The 17,194-nt window shown below is 49.0% G+C and overlaps 2 protein-coding genes across 3 annotated transcripts in view; both read right to left on the bottom strand.

The window, feature by feature from the left end:
• Window positions 1-758: 758 nt before the first annotated feature.
• Window positions 759-17,194, bottom strand: part of LOC148639781 (uncharacterized) — a 41,606-nt gene continuing 25,170 nt past the window's right edge. Inside the window, exons 6-20 of the mRNA XM_088621598.1 lie at window positions 6,727-6,854; window positions 6,272-6,418; window positions 5,771-5,863; window positions 5,357-5,479; window positions 5,120-5,245; window positions 4,847-4,888; window positions 4,638-4,760; window positions 4,134-4,282; window positions 3,859-3,979; window positions 2,998-3,186; window positions 2,606-2,755; window positions 2,231-2,302; window positions 1,811-1,907; window positions 1,241-1,306; window positions 759-859 (exon numbers count right to left, since the gene is read on the bottom strand). Coding sequence (XP_088477724.1) covers window positions 774-859; window positions 1,241-1,306; window positions 1,811-1,907; window positions 2,231-2,302; window positions 2,606-2,755; window positions 2,998-3,186; window positions 3,859-3,979; window positions 4,134-4,282; window positions 4,638-4,760; window positions 4,847-4,888; window positions 5,120-5,245; window positions 5,357-5,479; window positions 5,771-5,863; window positions 6,272-6,418; window positions 6,727-6,854 — 1,712 coding nt within the window. The 3' untranslated portion in view covers window positions 759-773. The remainder of the gene's footprint in view (window positions 860-1,240; window positions 1,307-1,810; window positions 1,908-2,230; window positions 2,303-2,605; window positions 2,756-2,997; window positions 3,187-3,858; window positions 3,980-4,133; window positions 4,283-4,637; window positions 4,761-4,846; window positions 4,889-5,119; window positions 5,246-5,356; window positions 5,480-5,770; window positions 5,864-6,271; window positions 6,419-6,726; window positions 6,855-17,194) is intronic.
• LOC148639783 (uncharacterized) lies at window positions 7,718-10,742 on the bottom strand. 2 transcript variants are annotated; one of them, XM_088621498.1, is made up of 4 exons: window positions 9,794-10,742; window positions 9,290-9,387; window positions 8,202-8,344; window positions 7,718-7,851 (listed from the first exon to the last, which is right to left on the bottom strand). In XM_088621498.1, exons 2-4 carry the CDS (start codon window positions 9,378-9,380, stop codon window positions 7,720-7,722), a joined length of 366 nt encoding a protein of 121 aa, XP_088477624.1. In that variant the 5' UTR covers window positions 9,381-9,387; window positions 9,794-10,742; the 3' UTR covers window positions 7,718-7,719. The 2 variants fall into 2 exon arrangements, with proteins under 2 accessions (XP_088477624.1, XP_088477625.1); XM_088621499.1 differs by having other exon boundaries at window positions 9,290-10,742.

Genomic DNA, 17,194 nt, shown 5'->3' with positions numbered 1-17,194 from the left:
CCAGAATGAGCTGGGGCGCCAAGGTGTCTCTGCAGTGGCTGGGGAGGGGCGCCCCGACTCCAGAGTGCTGCTCAGGGTCGGGTGAAGAGCCCCATGGCTTCAGCAGCCCTCTCCCGCACCTGCGGCTCTGGGTCCTGCAGCAGGATCCTCAGATCTGCGGGAGGAAAGAGACGAGGCTGTTACTCGGGGTCCTGCAGTCCTGCTCAGCTCCTGACACACAGCTGCAGTGCTGATCCAGCTCTTGCCCAGCAGGTGTGAGTTAGGAGACACTGTGCAGAGCAGCAGGTCTGGACCTCATGCAGTGGGGTTAAAGAAGGAGTGTGAGATCCTTTCTGTGTGACATCTGTGTTCTCTTCACTGTCAGAAGGAACAGTAGTCAAAAATGTCAAACTATGAAGCTGGAAGAAACGGCCACACTGTAATTCACAGACCGCACAAGTCTCTAAAAAGAATAAAATAAAGCAGAGCAACTACAGATGTGCAATTCCACAAAAACCTGCTAAACAGGCCAACTATACATTTTTCATCTCCATGCTCTGAACTTCTCAAAACTTTGTACACTGGGTATCTATGGTGTGAGAGGCTACAGCCAGAATTTCTGGTTAAACAGACTCTAAAATACTAAAATACTAAATACTAAGCCACTGAAGCTAAGCAGGTGTGAGCCTGGCCAGTAACTGGATGGGAGACCTCCTGGGAAAAACTAAGGTTGCTGCTGGAAGAGGTGTTGGTGGGGCCAGCAGGGGGCGCTCACCCTGTGGTCCATGTAGGTCCTAATGCCCCAGTATAGTGACGGGGACACTATACTGTAAACAGGTGCCGTCCTTAAGATGAGACGTCAAACCGAGGTCCTGACTCTCTGTGGTCATAAAAAAACCAGGGTGTTTCTCGAAAAGAGTAGGGGTGTAACCCCAGCGCCCTGGCCAAATTTCCCATTGGCCCTTACCAATCGTGGCCTCCTAATAATCCCCATCTATGAATTGGCTTTATCACCCTGCTCTCCTCCCCACTGATAGCTGATGTGTGGTGAGCGTTCTGGCGCACTATGGCTGCCGTCGCATCATCCAGGTGGGGCTGCACATTGGTGGTGGTGGAGGGGATCCCCATTACCTGTAAAGCACTTTCAGTGGAGTGTCCAGAAAAGTGCTATATAAGTGTAAGCAATTATTATTATTAATTATTATATACTGTACAAGAACAACTGGTCAACATACTGGACACAAAACACAAGTATCGTTACCTCGCTGAGCTCTTCTCAGAGCGAAACAAGAGCAGAGTCTCCTCTGCAGCTGCTGCACTTGGAGGCCTGAAACACAGAGGGGTTGAACAGCAGAGCTCCTGCACACACAGCACCACACAGGATACTGCACCAGCGCACACTGCCAGCACTCTGAATGGAGAGCAGCTCATGGAAATGTGTTTCCTGGTGACATTGGTAAGTCTGATTAACCTGCCTCATTACTGACAGAAAAATGCATTTCAAACACTAGACAGACGAGGATGAAAGTGGTGCCCAGTGTCCTGCTGCCGAAATGAGACTACAGTAGCTAGACATACTAGAGCCTTCTTACTAGAGGCCTTTTACTAGTGTGACATATCAGAGCCTGAGTCCTTTGAGAAAACCCCAGTGATCAAACACCTTCAGACTCAAACCTGTTTCAAGGGAAACCTACAGAGTAGCGTTTTAATGCTTGAATTCCCATCCCGGCAATACCCTCATCACTAACCACAGCACAACTCACTTTTACCAGTGGAGCATCATCTCTACACTGAGCCTCAATCACTCTTCTCATTGTCACTGAGCTCTTACCAATGAAGATGGCAGCACTTTCCCGAACCCAGGCCCTTCTGCTCTGTGCACCCTGGAGTGCAAGCCTCTGGGCCAGGCTGAACTGCCCACTCGTTATCTGGACACAGGGAATATTGCAGGGCAGTGTGAGACAGCACGCTACTACTGTACAGGAGCCCCCATGTGAGAGACAGCCCTCCATTACACATAAACACCTCTAATCCATCTAATGAGAGTGTATGAACTCATCAGCACTACTGTGATTATAATCTGGATATAAACTGCTACTCACTGTAATTAGTGCTCAGTGTAAGCCTGGTTTAGCACAAATATATTTCCTAAATCTGACACAAGTCTTCGTGTGTTTGTGTCCCAAAAGCAGGGTGTGCTCCCCTCTCTCACCAGCAGCCCAGAAGCCAGCCCCAGGAGAACCTCACTCACCAGGATCCTGCACATCTCCTTCATGGACAGCACACATTCCAGGGTGAAGTGCTGTAGGACTGTCCAGCAGGCCTGGGGAAATCCACATTGTCAAAACCAGTTTATCTTGAAACAGAGCCCAAATTAAACAGAAACTACACAAATGTCACAAAATAGAAGCCAGCCCTGAAACCCTTTGACACATCCTTGATAGTAACCCTCTGAATGTTTAGATTTACAGGCTACAAGTTCGTACTGACTGTAGGGTTTTTTTTCTTCACCAATTGCAAAACTGGTCAAACACTGGATAGGTGACAAGTATCAATATCAAAGAAGGACGTGAGAAGACCCATAGTCCCACAGGCTCAGCCCAGCCAGCGGCAGCTCTGTCTTTACCTGGATGACCTCTGGGCTGGGGTCAGTCAGGTTCAGCAGCACGCTGACCAGGGAGCTGTGGACCTCTTTGTTGAGCCGGGCTTTCTCAGAGCCCAGCCTGACCAGCTGCCCCAGCAGAACCACTGTGACTCTGCGGACCTCCGGGCTCTCCTGTAACACAGACACAGGACAAGAGGGAAACTTTACACACAGACACGCACAAACTGTCACCACTTATTTTCTCCTCTCAGGGCTGGAGTCTGAGCCCACTGTCACTGTAGCTCAGTAGCTCAAAGAACAAACACTGTAATCATGGATATCCAATTGATTACAATTACAAACGTTATATTTAAATTTAATAGACAAAAACAAATGACACAATATTTGAATAAAGAACATCCTAAAAAACTTACACTTTCCAAGCAGGGCCTGGCTCTACAGTACACAAAGGGCACCAGTGCTTTGGCTTGACTCTTGTCCGCGATGGACAGGACAGTGATCAAGCCCAGTAGAGCCCGCAGAACAACTGGCTCAGCTGGGGTCTCCTGCTCTGTCAGGGCTGAGCTCTGAGCTGCCAGCTGCTCCTCTGTGTGTCTGTGGATCTGAAGACAGGAGGACACCAGTCGGCCTTCATTCCCAGTACTGCTGGGACAAGGGTTACACTGAGGGAGGGTCATGCTGGTCGCTGCTGGTCAGCAGAAGGGACAGCTAAAATTGACGTGCTAGCCAGCCACATCTGAAAATAATTGTCCACCACGCCTGCCTCAGGTGGTTCAAGCTACACAAGCCCTTGGTCTGGCAGCGCTCAGGAACTCGGCCCAAAAGTCTCAAGCTTCTCCCTGTCTTCCGACTTTGCTCCTCGGATACTGGCCCCTAGCTTCACCCTGCCTTTGTTGTCTAGATTACCCTCTTGTGCTTGTGTGCTGTGTCTGTCTGTTTACAGACTGTGCTTATTACCATCAGCTCTGAGTTTGGAGTTTGCTGTGTGCTGAGCCTCTTTGTTCACCCAGCTTTGATCTGGCCTGTTCTGGACGTGGCTTTGGGCTGCTGGTCTGCACCACGCTTTTCTGTGCTCACCAGCCTGTCCCTGTGCTGCAAACAGGGAGCTGTTTGTTCACACAGCCGCTTGCCTGTTTGCTGGTGTCTCTCTGCCTGCTCTTGGGCAGCGACATATTACAGGGAGACAGTACCTCCGTGCTGTAGCTGTCAGCTGTCTGACTATCTGTCCTCTGCTCAGTTAGAAACACCAGCAGATTGGCTCTATAGTCACTTACATCCAGTTCTGGATCATCCACCTTCATGTCCCTCATCAGGCCGAGATGATCAGCCAGGTCCTTCACGGTCTCCGAGACCACCTGGCTGGTACTGAGGACCTGCCACACCTCCGAGAGTGAGCTGTAAAATACACCCCCAGCTGTCAGTGCAGGGCTCTGCATTCAAACTCATTCTCAGAGCTAAAATACACAAACACTGACGCCACAACACAGTGCTGTTGTTGTGATGCTTTTATCATTGCAAAGAGCTTCTCACTGTTAGAATTGTGCTCTACCTCTCAGAGGGAGAAATGAGGGTCACTAGGGACTGGATGGTCTGTCTGAGGTCCTGTGCAGCCAGATATAATATCCCCTCCCTCAAACTCTCTTCCAAGCTGTCATCCAGAGTATAACTACTGCCGAAGAATTGCAGCAGGTCAAGAGCCTACAGGGAACAAGAACAGCAGGTCAATCTCAGACAGATCACATGAGCTCTGTTACACTGATTGTTGAAGTTGTCCACTACTGCCCCTTTTTTGCAGTTCTCAGTGCTGTCTTCAGAGACAGGACACAGGATCATGTCACTAGGTGTGAACAAAGGAGTCATTTTTCTGAATACTTCTGGAGCAGTGTTTCCAAAAAGCTAAAAACACAACTGTATTGATCAATAGCAAAACAGTTTCCCGTCCAATCACTTCTCAAAAACTATCTGTTCTCCGATTCACAGTGACAGGATACAGCTTGTCCAGAGCATCCGTGTGGGAAAACAGCAGACAGGCGGCTGCGTCAGACACACTGACCATCATTGTCGCCAGGAGCTCGGCCTTGGCAGGGAAGCTGGGAGCTCCAGAGGGACTGGCGCTGCGCACTGCCTGTGCCATCATGCCCACACTGCGGCACAGGCTCAGTCTGACACTGGGCTCCTGCAGGGGGACACACAGCAGCTCACTCACTGACAGCCCAGACGCCACCTCACCTCCACCAGCCCTGGGCTGTGATGGACACTCACAGCCTGGACAGCCTCGGACACTGTATCCCTGTGCCCTCCTCCCTAGAACAATCCAATCAGGTTGAAGTATAATTAACAATGTCTACCCAGACACTGCAGGAAAGTAGCAGAACAAATAAGGAAGAACTTTTGCCTGAGAGTTGTTATGAATACCTCCCTGCGTTAGAGAAGCACATTACAGAATGTATCAGTGGTTGAATACACTCTTCAGACAGGACCTGTGAGGTTCACTCTGTCAGGTCTCTTGTTCTTAAAGGAGGACATGTTGCCTACCTTAGTGGTGACATGGTGTCTCAGTCTCTCCATAAAGTCAGTGTCCATTCTCTGCAGTAGATCCTCTGCAGGTGCTTTAAGTGCAACTTGCCCATAGCACAGAATCAGGGCACAGGTGAAATCACTCTGCAGTAACAAGCATGACAATCCAGATCAAGGTGCTGAAACTTGTAGGTAGAAGCTGACATTAAGAGCAGCTTCTGTTTGTCTGTCAGGACTCTGATGCAGTACACCTACCCTAGAGCCCTGCTCATTGCAGGGGAAGGCTGGGTCAGTCAGCTGGGTCTCCAGTCTCTTCAGCACAGACAGCACCACATCCAGGTGCACACTGGCACACAGCCCCATCAGCACTGCCAGATCCTGGGACACCAGACAGGCATCAGAGCACTCTTACAACACCCACAAGGGCATCATGCACACTCTCTCATGGACTGCTGTTCTAATGCCATGATAAAATGAGCCGAGTCATCAATATCCGTTCAACTGAATGAATAAGGGCTTCAGCAGTCAGATACACGGCACTTCTGTGTTGCCATGAGCTGTGGAGAGGGGTAGATCACAGCACTGAGCTGCTGTCATTGATGAGGCTCCTGAGGGCTTCACTACTGTAACGTCTCTCTGTGCAGGTGAGCGGGCTGCTGTCCCCATTACCTGGGCGTGGACCATGGTCAGCAGCTGCTCCAGCTGGGATTCCAGCACTGGTCTGGCCTTCGGCACTGCTGCCCCCACAAGCACACTCAGACTCTGAAAGAAGAGCACGTTGGAGTCAATCTGGAGAGGCACTGCTGCTTCATCAAGAGGCCTCACTCTCTCAGTGTATGCAATAACACGTTAGCATTAGGATTTTGGTAGTTTGATCACACACAAAAATCTGACAGAGCAGGATAACGCCTCCCCTGGACTCTACCCCTGGCAGATCCATCTTGTTCACACCCTTCCACAATCACATGGGGCACCACAGACCATAATCCTCTTCTGCACTGGGCCTCACCAGCACGTCACTGGAGCTTGTGGACAAAGGGACACTGGGAAAGTGCTACTAGTGATTGTTTGGATCTACAATTTAAGGAATCAAAATCCATTTTCTAAAAGAAACGGACCTCGCAATCCAAACCTGTACACCTAAAGGCCCATTGTCAGTCACAGGCCTACCTTGTTGATTCTGGAGTAGCTGATGTCCAGCTCAGCTGCATACAGTGGCTGGAAGGCCTGTAAAACTGCTGGCAGCTCACTCTGAAACTTCTCCTCAGGGAGCAGGCAGCACATAGCTGCCAGGGCCAAGACAATGGCCTCCGTCACCTTCAGACAGAGCAAAACACAAACACCATCATCCTCAAGGAAAGGATACAGTCACAGGAAAGCAAACTTGTCTAAAACCACAGACAGTTAGAACAGCTTTGAGCAATGAATAAAACCTGCTTCATAAGTGCACCCTATTCAACTTTGCTTACTGTGATCTGAACCCTGGACCCTGATACCCTTCCCTAATACCTGCATGGACACATCTTTTCTTGGCATTCAAGTCCATTCTTTCCTCCAGAACATCTGAGAATTCAGGATGATTAATAAGATGTCAAATAACCTACACTGGATTAAAGATCCCATACCTTTGGCTCAGAAGATGGCAGCCATCTGTGCACTATATCAAAACTTATGATGACCTGGCTTGAACAGTCCTGAACACACTGCCCGGGACCCTGGAATTTTGCCCAGCTCTCATACAGGCCTTCCAATGCTGACAACACAAGAGAGGAACAGCCTGCTACACTCCTCAGCTACATCAAAGCAGTCCTGTAGTTCAGTGGGAAGCGGTCTGAACAGGCCTTGTCAGTGGATTGCCAGTGGAACCAAGCATTGATAACAACTGTCCCCCTAAATGAAACAGCTTGCACACTTATCAAAAGACATCATTGCCTTCATTTTATTAGTCACAGCAAGGGGAAGAACAGGCACCAGCAGGTCCAGAAGTCTCACTATATCCCTTGCTATGTCACGACCTTCATAGAAAACACATTTCACACTAGGTAGGGACCAAGGCTCATGATAACACTAGAGACTCAGAAGCGGCATGAGTAACAAACACTGAGCCTTCATAATAAGCTCATGTATCAGGGCTTGAATGGACAGATACGACCAGTATCATGAAGTTTGAAATACAGCACAGTAAAAAATCTGGAATATATCTGTGCAGATCACACCCCATTAGCAGCACAGAACTTACTGCAGTTGCGGGAGATATCTCCTACAGCATTCAGCAGCGTGTGGTGAGGGAGCACTCCGGGCTGGAAGAAGGACAGCACCATATCCATGGTACTGTCGTAGTGGTCTCTCACCACACAAACGACAATGTTGCTGGCTGGCTGTTGCCAGTCAGGCAGCCATTTCTGAAACAACAGTAAAAAGAGATCAGAGCGTCTTGGGAGTCAATAGTATTGGAGTTGATGCAGCAGGTTGGATCAAGCCAATGAGCACACAAGTTAACACACAAGGATTTGCTTCCATTAGATGCATCAATGTGTGCTACAGGCAAGGAAACAGACCACAGCACTGCAGCAAGACAACAGTTCGATAGGCAGGAATTAAAGGGGTTTACATACCGGTTACATAGTCATCTCATTCAAGGCCATCGAGATGGTGCTCTTGGCCAAGGACTCATCCAGATGCTGCGCAGATGTTTTGCGCAGCAGCTTCTCCACTGCCTGGAGGACAGCAGAGCGATGGGCAGTTGTCACCTAGAGCAGGGAAGAACCAAAGCCAGGGGTGAGACTGCTGCTCTCATCACAGCACCAAGAGTGTCTGTTCAAAGGCTTCTCCTTCAGGGCCAGTCAGCCTGGCCAACCGGCACTGAGGGTGAAACAGCAGAACCACCCCAGCTCACCACACGAGGGAGTGGAAACACACAGAGAAACCCCAGGCTTCCACTGAAGCACATCTGTCAAGATGACAACACATTAGGGCTTATCTTTTGACTTCTAGTTGTAAGAAACAGCAGAGACAGTATCTTGGAGCACACTGGGCTCCTGATTAGAGTGCGTTTGCAACAAGTATGTCAGGAGGTGTGCAGGGAGCTCCTTCATGTTACCTGGGGGCTCTCGAGGAATCCCAGGATGACTGGCAGTGTCCCCTTGGTGTTCCTCTGCAGGAGGGAGAGCAGCTCTTCTATCAGGAGCTTCCCAGATTCCTCATCAGAGCTGCTCATTCCCTCCAGAACAGCCAGGACCTCATCTACAGCAGACACACAGACAGGGGAAACACTGGTGTCGCCGCAGCACAGACTTCTAGGGAGAAAACTCTTAAACTGACCTGTTGTCTGAGGGACCTATAACCCTACTGACACGTGTCTGAGAATTAGAAAGATGAAAATGATTTTTGATCCACAGCCCATAAAAGCTGGGACTCTTTCACCCCGGACAGTTTTCCAGTAGAGAGGAATGCAGATCTGCTCTAAGGGCAGGAGGCTTCAGAGTGCAGGGTGTTGTTTTCGTGGTCCTGAATAACAGCTGCAGCCACTGGGACTTCTGAACCCTGAAGAGCCCACAAAGAGAGCTGCTGTCTGGGTCACATCAGTCCTGTTAGCAGCTGCTCCTCCGCAAACAGAGGATCTCAGTGTTGAAGAAGAATCAGGCAGCAGCTCTGCTCCCAGGTGGAGAACCTCCTTCTGCTGCTCTAAGGGGATTAGAGCCTCTAATTCAGCGTCTCTCACACCCAGTCAAAAGGACTTGGACAGATCTTCATCAATAGATTTGCTTTTCCCAAATTTACAATTAAATGTAAATGAAAGAATAATTGCAGTACATCACTCAGACACAGCTCATTTCATAACCACTGTGAGTTACTCATTTTAAACACTTTCAATAGTTTCATACCTTACATGGATGTTAGTCTTCATAAAAATACTCTCATACTAAATTATTTTATTTTATATCTTATTATTTTAGCTTAAATCTTCTGTTTATTTTTGCTCAAATCATCATTAGTTGAAAAGATGAGGAGACTGCTGTTGCTTTCCCTGCCTCGAGCTGAGGAGACCTGCAGGGTGACAGCGAAGAGCCCCTCAGGTCAGTCAGAGCTGAGCCCAGGGATGGAGTCCCAGTGGAAAGGGAAGCCAGGAGTCAGTGTGTGGGGGGACTGGCTTCAGGGGGCACTGGTCTAGATCCAGCTGTGTCATACCTGGCCCGGGGCACTGGCAGCCTGTGCGCTGCCCACAGGAGGAGAGCCACTTCACCCTGCTGGGCTCACAGCTGCACTCCTTCGGGCTCATCTTGGACCTGTCAGTCAGCCAGTAGAACAGCACAGTGAAGCAGGGAGCTGGGCGGCGCTTCTCACACACTGGGAGTCAAGGTACTGCTGACAGGCCAGTGCAGACCCACTAGAAACCACAGAACTCTCTCTAACCAGCTGGTCCTACTGGAATACAACCCAACAGGCTGAAGGGCAGACACGGGATATTGAGAACACAAGCAAATTCTTCACATCAGTGAAAGCAGAGACAGGAACAGAAGCAGCAATGAATTCCTGTTCAGATCTGCACTCTGGGCTTTAATAAAACTCCAGCAGGTTAAGAGCTTTTAACCCCCTCTCACTGAACACCGTGTTAACACAATAACCGCTCGATCTGCCCAGGAGAAACAAGAACAATCGGATCCGCGATACGGAGCCTCGGCAGGTCCCTACCTCGTCCGTAAACCACCAGGATCTTCAGTGAAAAGACAGAGAATATTGACAAGCCGTGTCGAGCTGAAGTGTTTTCTTCGCTACGAGCATCAGCGCTGAGCGACTCAGCAGCACCGGAGCGCTTTCCCGGACCGCAATTGTTGCGTCACAATCCCGATGTGTCGACGTCACGCTCACGTTTAATAAGTCATTATAATCACTATATTTAATTATACAATTACAATTTTATATGCTTTCTGATTTTTCCCAACTCTACCAACAGAAGCACTAATTGTCTGATTTCCAAAGTGTCAGCCGGAAAGTTTCAGAAAACACGGAGCGGAGCGTCTTGCTCACGATATGACGTCAGACACCCCTTCCTCCCTCCATCCAGACTCGCCTCTCCCTCCTCTCTCACACGACTCGCTCATCAGGGCTTCTACTGTCACTCCAGTCTCCTGCCAGACCTCTCCCAGACACAGCCTGCTCATTAGTCCTCCTGTGACCCAGACTCGCCCTGCAGATCTGCTCTCCGGCTCCTCCTCATGGTCACTCCGCTCGCTCACGCACAGACCTTGTGCTCTAACCAGTCCGCAGCGACACATCTGGTCTTGAAGCAGCTCGTCTTGCAGCGCCCTGCAGCAGCGCCACGGTGTGTGAAGCCCTGCGGCCGGGAGCAGCAGAGACCCGTCGCTGGGCCGCAGGAGGTCCGAGACTGACGGTCCTGCAGACCCGCTGGTTCTCATAGCGGCGGAGCGGGGCTGCAGGTCTGCCCTCGGCTCTTCTCCGCAGTGACAGGAGGCAGAGAGAGCCGCGCCTCAGGAGCCCCACACGCCTCCACAGGGATCAGCCGCAGGGAGACGATCGCTCCTCCGACACACAGCCGCTCACAAATAACGGCTGCGCTCCTCTCGCGCCCTCAGCGGAGCGGGCAGCCGCGAGCCGGAGCCGGAGGAGGCGGAGACGCCGAGCGCGCGGACCTGCGACTCAACCAATCAGAAGCCGCGATCAGCAGGGGGCGGGGCCTGAATGAAGAACATGAATACAGTAGGAATATGTTAGATTATTAATATAATAATAAAACAGATGGATATGAAAATACTTGTCAGATACACCATGAACTGGAGCCATTTCTGTGTGAAACAGCTTGTTTCCTGTCTTCATGACAACTTGTCCACGACATTCTGGATGAAATGAAAAAGAACTGAAGTAAAATCGGTTTTTTCCTCATTTGACTGAAACCCAAATGGCTGGAGGTTTAACAGCAGTTAATGCAACATGTGTTTCTTCCAAGTGGTCATTTTCCTTCAGTTTCTAAAACCAACTGAACTCTGAGAATTTTTCTTTTCAGTACATTCATTTCACCAGAAGAGTAGTATCAAAAAGCAGCTGCACATAAAATAAGCACTTCTGTCAGAACTCGTCAGTTTCATCTACTGCTGAACAGGCAAAGTAAGCTTTCCTGCAGGTAGTCACTTTCAAGATTCAAGATGTTTTATTGGCCATATACAACAAGTGTGTTGGAATGCCTACTCGTTCAGCTGTACCCATTAACAGTGGAGGAAAAAGAAATAACAAACAGACATGGACAATACATTTAGACAATAGACATTATAACACACCCAAGACAGGACATAGTGCAAACAGTGCAGTACCTTAAAGTGCAGGTGCTAATTTGAGCTGTTTATGATGCGGACTGCCCTGGGGAAGAAATTGTTTTTGAATCTATTGGTCAGTGTTCTGACACTGCGATACCTCCTACCAGAACCCAGGGGTGAAACCAGATTGTGGCCAGTTTAGGTCCCAGTTTCTGTGAGACACCCCCAGACTGTCCTGATCGGAGTCTCCTGTGGGACGGGTGGTGACTCGAGTTTGGCAGCAGAGCAGCTGTGTGCTGGGCTGATTCCTTACCTTGGCCTCGGTCTGGCTCAGAGCCCTCAAGCCCAGAACAGACACACTGACGGTCACACGCAGCTGGAGAACCGCAAACACTATCAGACCGATATCCAGTCCCTGCAAAAGCATCTGGAGACAAAGCGAAGGAGACCGTGAGTGAAGCTGAGGCCAGCCTCACACTGTGAGCGGCAGGTGAGGCTCTCCAGGCCTGCTTCTGGTGAGCCCTGCTGTAGCTCAGCCCCAGTCCTGCTCCTGGATACCCAGGGCGTCGGTGAGGTTTCCAGGGGTCTTCGAAGCAGCAGCTCCTGAAGAGCTGGAAGAAGCTGTAAAACTGGTCCAATTAAGCCAATAATGAGCTAATTGAGGTCACTGAAAGTCCAGCTGGACTGAAATCCTGCAGACACACAGGAGTGGGGACCCTGGTCACAGGTTTTCATTCCTGCTGAGCTCTTAGTGTATCGATGGAGCCGTTTGCTGAGCTGATCAGTTGAGACTCCAAGTTAGCTCTTCGATCGAACATCTACAGCCCTTTAAGCACCTGAAAAGGGGAGTAAAACACCAAACGGAAGAACAAAGACAGACAGAGAGAAGCAGCGAAAGGGAGGTGGATTTTGTCCTGATCAGTTTTGGGGACCAGAATCTGGCTGACAAACTTGATCGTTTGTTATATCAATGTTGTAAGAGAGCTTGCAGTTCCGTTATTTTAGGAAACTCTGACTATGGAAACATCTGTCCATTTTCACTTCATCCAAATTAGGGTCACAGGGAGCTTGAACCTGTCCCAGCAAGCAAGACGCTTGTCAGGATACACCCTGGACATGACACTAGTCCACTGCAGGGCAGACTCACACAAACACAAACACAGACACGCACACTGGTGGTAGATTTCAGGAGGAACAAGGTCAAACCTACTCCTGTCTACATCCATGGGAGTGGCGTGGAGATGGTGGACTCGTACAAGTACCTGGGACGATAGACAGGAATGGTCTAAAAACATCCAGGCCCTCTATAAGAAGGGCCAGAGCCGACTTTACTTCTTGAGGAGGCTCAGGTCCTTCAATGTACCGTTTTGTGTGCAATATCTGCCAGGTACCCGTTCAATACATTTATATTAATATCTATATTTACATCTATAATTATATTCATATATGTGTTCATATATGTTTTATATGATTTTTCTGGGTCCTGTTCTGTTCTAGTTTGTTCTTTGTGTGTCCGCACTGTGAGTAACTCTTTTAGTGCACCTTCACTGTACTGATTGTATTGTACGTATTGTATTATTATTATTGTATCATTCGTTACACTGTGGCTGTGTAAAGCTGCTGTTGCACTGCAATTTCCCTCATGGGATCAATAAAGTATCTATCAATCACACGCTCAAACACACTCACAGACACACACACTCAAACACACTCACAGACACACACAAACACAGACACGGACACATGCACACTCAAACACACACTCACAGACACGCACACGCTCAAACACACAATCACAGACACACACACTCTCACACACACACTCACAGACACACAGAGACACGCACACACTCAAACATGTCACAGAGAATATTCCCAGAAGCCAGTTACCCTACCTGTACATTTTAGGACTGTGGGGGGGTGGGGGGTGGGAATGGAGCACCTTGAGGAAACCCACACAAACACCGGGAGAACATGCAAACTCCACACAGAACCCAGGGCCCCAGCACTGTGAGGCAACAAAGCTGTATTTAATTTAAAATCATTTCAGCATTTCGAACAGTAAAGGTGAATATACATCCACACCCACGCACACAGTACTCACTTGTATCTCTATCCAGGGAGCTGTGCTGCAGACAGTATTTACAGTCTTTCCTCACAGCTAACGAGACATGAGACACATTAATGTTTAGTGCACATGCAAGAAACAGATTCATGTCAAAAATGAGCTCTTGAAACATCAATCTGAGCTATCTGAGCAATCCAATGTGTTTTATACAACCAAACTGACCTAATCATTGAATTAACAGCTCAAATTCCAGGGCTGTTTGACACGGGTCCGAGAGAGGAAATACTCTGGTGGAGAAGCTGTCCTCACCTCCAGATATAATGAACATCCTCAGCTGAGACATCAAGCTGAGACACTGGCTGTGTGGGTGTGGAAACTCTCACTGGCACTGATCGCAAGGGTGGGCGCGTTCCCCTTGGTGCCCGTTTGGCTGCTGTGTGTCTCTCAGGCTGGTCTCCAGTCCCTGGTGGCAGCACTGGGCCCCACCCTTCCTGTGAAGCGCTTGCTGAAAATGTGAGGCAGCTGAAAAGAGCTCTTCCCATTCACACGATTCTTATCATTTGTGCACCAATAACACACAGAGGGACAGGAGCTGTGCTGCACCAGATTCTTCCAGGAGGAAAACACTCAGCCAAGGTATTGTACCGGTCAGAGGGACTGAACTGCTCGTCCTGCTAGTTCCGTCATTCTCACCAGGATCTACTCCTGGGGACTGCTCACCCACACGCTGCCTGACACTGGTCCACTGGGGCTGGGGGTCCTAACAATGTCAATGTAGTTTACAGGCATGTTCTTGCAGGTGAGAACCCCTCCATCACCTCATGCATCAGGTCCATCTTAAGCAAGACATCCCAGTGATTCTCTCAACGTTAGCGTGCCAGTCCAGATTTAAGAGACGAGTGCCTGAGGTTCAATCTGGAGCTCATACAGGACTGTGCCAGGATTTACTGATCTGAGTAGATCTCACAGATCTCGATTTACTGATCTGGCCTCACTTGTGAGTTTCGGCTCAGTGCTGTAGGGGTTCAGGCAAAGACCTTCAAGCTTGTGGAGGTGGAACGTCTGTTCCAGTGTGGGCTGACCATGAAAGACCTGCTTTGATATGACTGGAGACATAAGACTTCAAATCAGCTTTCTAGATGAAGTGAAAAACAACTGAGCCGCCCTGCAGTGAATGGAACCTTTCTGAGCTGCTGTACATATCAGAAAGCACTCTGGATCCTTCTGGATTCTCTCAGAGGTTGACAGCTCAGGGGCTTCATTTTGTGTTGAATGCTGTTGAAGAAAAGTTTAGAAATTGTAGAAGAAATGTCTTCACACAGGTTAGGTGTGGTCAAGCAGAGTCCTTTATTCATGCGCATGGGGAGAAAATAACCATGCAGATCTGAGAGCAGCCTCTCATACAGATCTGTGAGTAACCTCTCCACCGAGATGATAAATGCAATGAGTTTTATCCAGCAGATTCACACAGGAAAGCGCATTCTAAGTTTCCATATTAGGAGATGTTTTATCTCTACAAACATTCACATTCTTCTTAAGGAGCAATTTTACCTTGTATACAGACAAAAGGAAGTATATAAATAAAAGGTGTGAAATGAGCTAGACATTCTGCTATTGTAGCATTAATATCAAAAAGTAAAAAAATATGGCATTTTTCAAAGCCAACTAGTCACTATCTTTTAAACTTTAGAAAAGGTAAATGCTAAAATTCTTCCTCAATGCAGAGTTAGCCTTCTCCACAGCCTTCTCATAATGACCTGATTCTATACCTGATTTCAAATCACAGGTATTGATTGCACACGGGGTAATAAACTGCCTACCATTTATTTTAATTATGGTGCTCGTTTTCCAATAAAACCAAAAAAACAATCAATGAACAAAACATCTGATTCAGCATAATCATGTCCGATTTAACAAAGTTTATGAAGTGTTAAAATCAATAGAGATGAGGCAAGAAGATTTCAAATAGGATCCTGAACAGTGCTCCCAGGAGAAACAAATACAACTCAAATCTCCTTGAATGGGACGAGCCTTTCACTACAAACATGAATTGCCGGCGTGTTAAAACTGGAAAGGAAGATACAGGAGTCTCTCAAGAAACTGTCCCAGTACATGGAAATGTTATTGTTGGAGTGTGGAACAAGCTGCCCAACAGTGGCGTCTTTCAGGAAACAGCTGGACATGACTCACCAGTCAGGACAGGAGTGAGTTCTTTACACAAAGTATTGTAGGAGTGTGGGACAAGCTACCCAACCATGTTACTGAAACCTCTTTTAAGGAAAGGAAGGATACTGGACTGAGGTGTATCTGACAAGCTGTTTCACTGGCGCCTGTGTTATCACTGTGTGAATAATTAATCTAAAATATTCCTACTGTACTATTGTTTATCATTCAGGCCCCGCCCCCTGTTGATCGCGGCTTCTGATTGGCTGAGTCGCAGGTCCGCGCGCTCGGCGTCTCCGCCTCCTCCGGCTCGCGGCTGCCCGCTCCGCTGAGGGCGCGAGAGGAGCGCAGCCGTTATTTGTGAGCGGCTGTGTGTCGGAGGAGCGATCGTCTCCCTGCGGCTGATCCCTGTGGAGGCGTGTGGGGCTCCTGAGGCGCGGCTCTCTCTGCCTCCTGTCACTGCGGAGAAGAGCCGAGGGCAGACCTGCAGCCCCGCTCCGCGACGGGTCTCTGCTGCTCCCGGCCGCAGGTATTTCCAGCAGCAGTGTGTCAGTCTCACACACTGACAGCGAAGCTCTCAAGAGAGGTTTTGCCTTCAGACTCAGCGAGTCCGGGTTGCAGCGGCGATGGGCTTCAGTTCCCGCAAAGCACTCTGGGAGAGTTTGCTCCGGCCCGCAGCAGTGACGTCACGGAGGAAGGAGCGTTCCGGCGTGTCTGCTCCTGAGAGGGTGTGCTGGCTCTCCTGAAGCGTGTGGAGTGGGGATTGATAACACACACAGTGAGCAGGGTGGGGTATAGACAGGGAAAGTGATCTTCTTCCTCTCCTAGGTAATGTCATATCGTTCAGATGCAGTAACAGCTGTCTTGTGCTTCCTCTCCTGAACTTTCCACACACAAAGTGGGAACTTTAACACACAAGTCTTTTTCATTGGTAGCCTTTTCTACTTCAGTGTTTCCCATTTAGGATTTATATTTTGTCTTTACAAAGCACAGAAATGCGCTGCAGCGTGAGAGAATCGTCAGTCCTCATAGCTGTGCAGTAATTTCAGCTGCCAAGTGTGGTGTGTGGGTGTGTCTGCTCATTCTGTTGTGGACCTGATTGCCTCCCCTGTGTGTCTGCAGCTCCTCTCTAACACATTGAGCGCAGTGGCGGATGAGGTGTGGGCCTGTAGGCTCACTCAGGACACAGTCAGAGTGCTCTACCCTCTCAGCTCCACCTCTGAGGAGAAGGTGAGTCTCACAGAAGGCTGAGCTACATGAGAATCTGGGACTTTTACTCACTAAAAGTCTTATTCCTCACCTAGTGTTGTGACGTAGTGACATAGCAGGTGTGTCTGTAATGTGCTGTGTATTAGATGTTGTAAGGTGTGTGTCTGTTCAGGCTAGGTTCATACGTGTGTGCTGTTGTGTTGATGTGAGCTGTGAGCAGTGTTGGATTGTGCAGTAGAGGGGAGAGCCCCTTCAGGGTTCTGCGCTCTGTGCTCTGCTTCAGTGTGTCGTCTCCACAGCTAGGGATGCTCCCATCAGGCTGTTGAGGGCTGATTCCCTGTCATTAGAATCGGACGCTTTTTTCTGTTAAAATCATTACAATAA

This window comes from Lepisosteus platostomus, chromosome 26 (genome assembly GCF_059453375.1).
Source record: "Lepisosteus platostomus isolate fLepPlt1 chromosome 26, fLepPlt1.hap1, whole genome shotgun sequence".
Lineage (NCBI taxonomy): Eukaryota > Metazoa > Chordata > Actinopteri > Semionotiformes > Lepisosteidae > Lepisosteus > Lepisosteus platostomus.
This window is presented reverse-complemented; position numbering and strand designations above follow the sequence as displayed.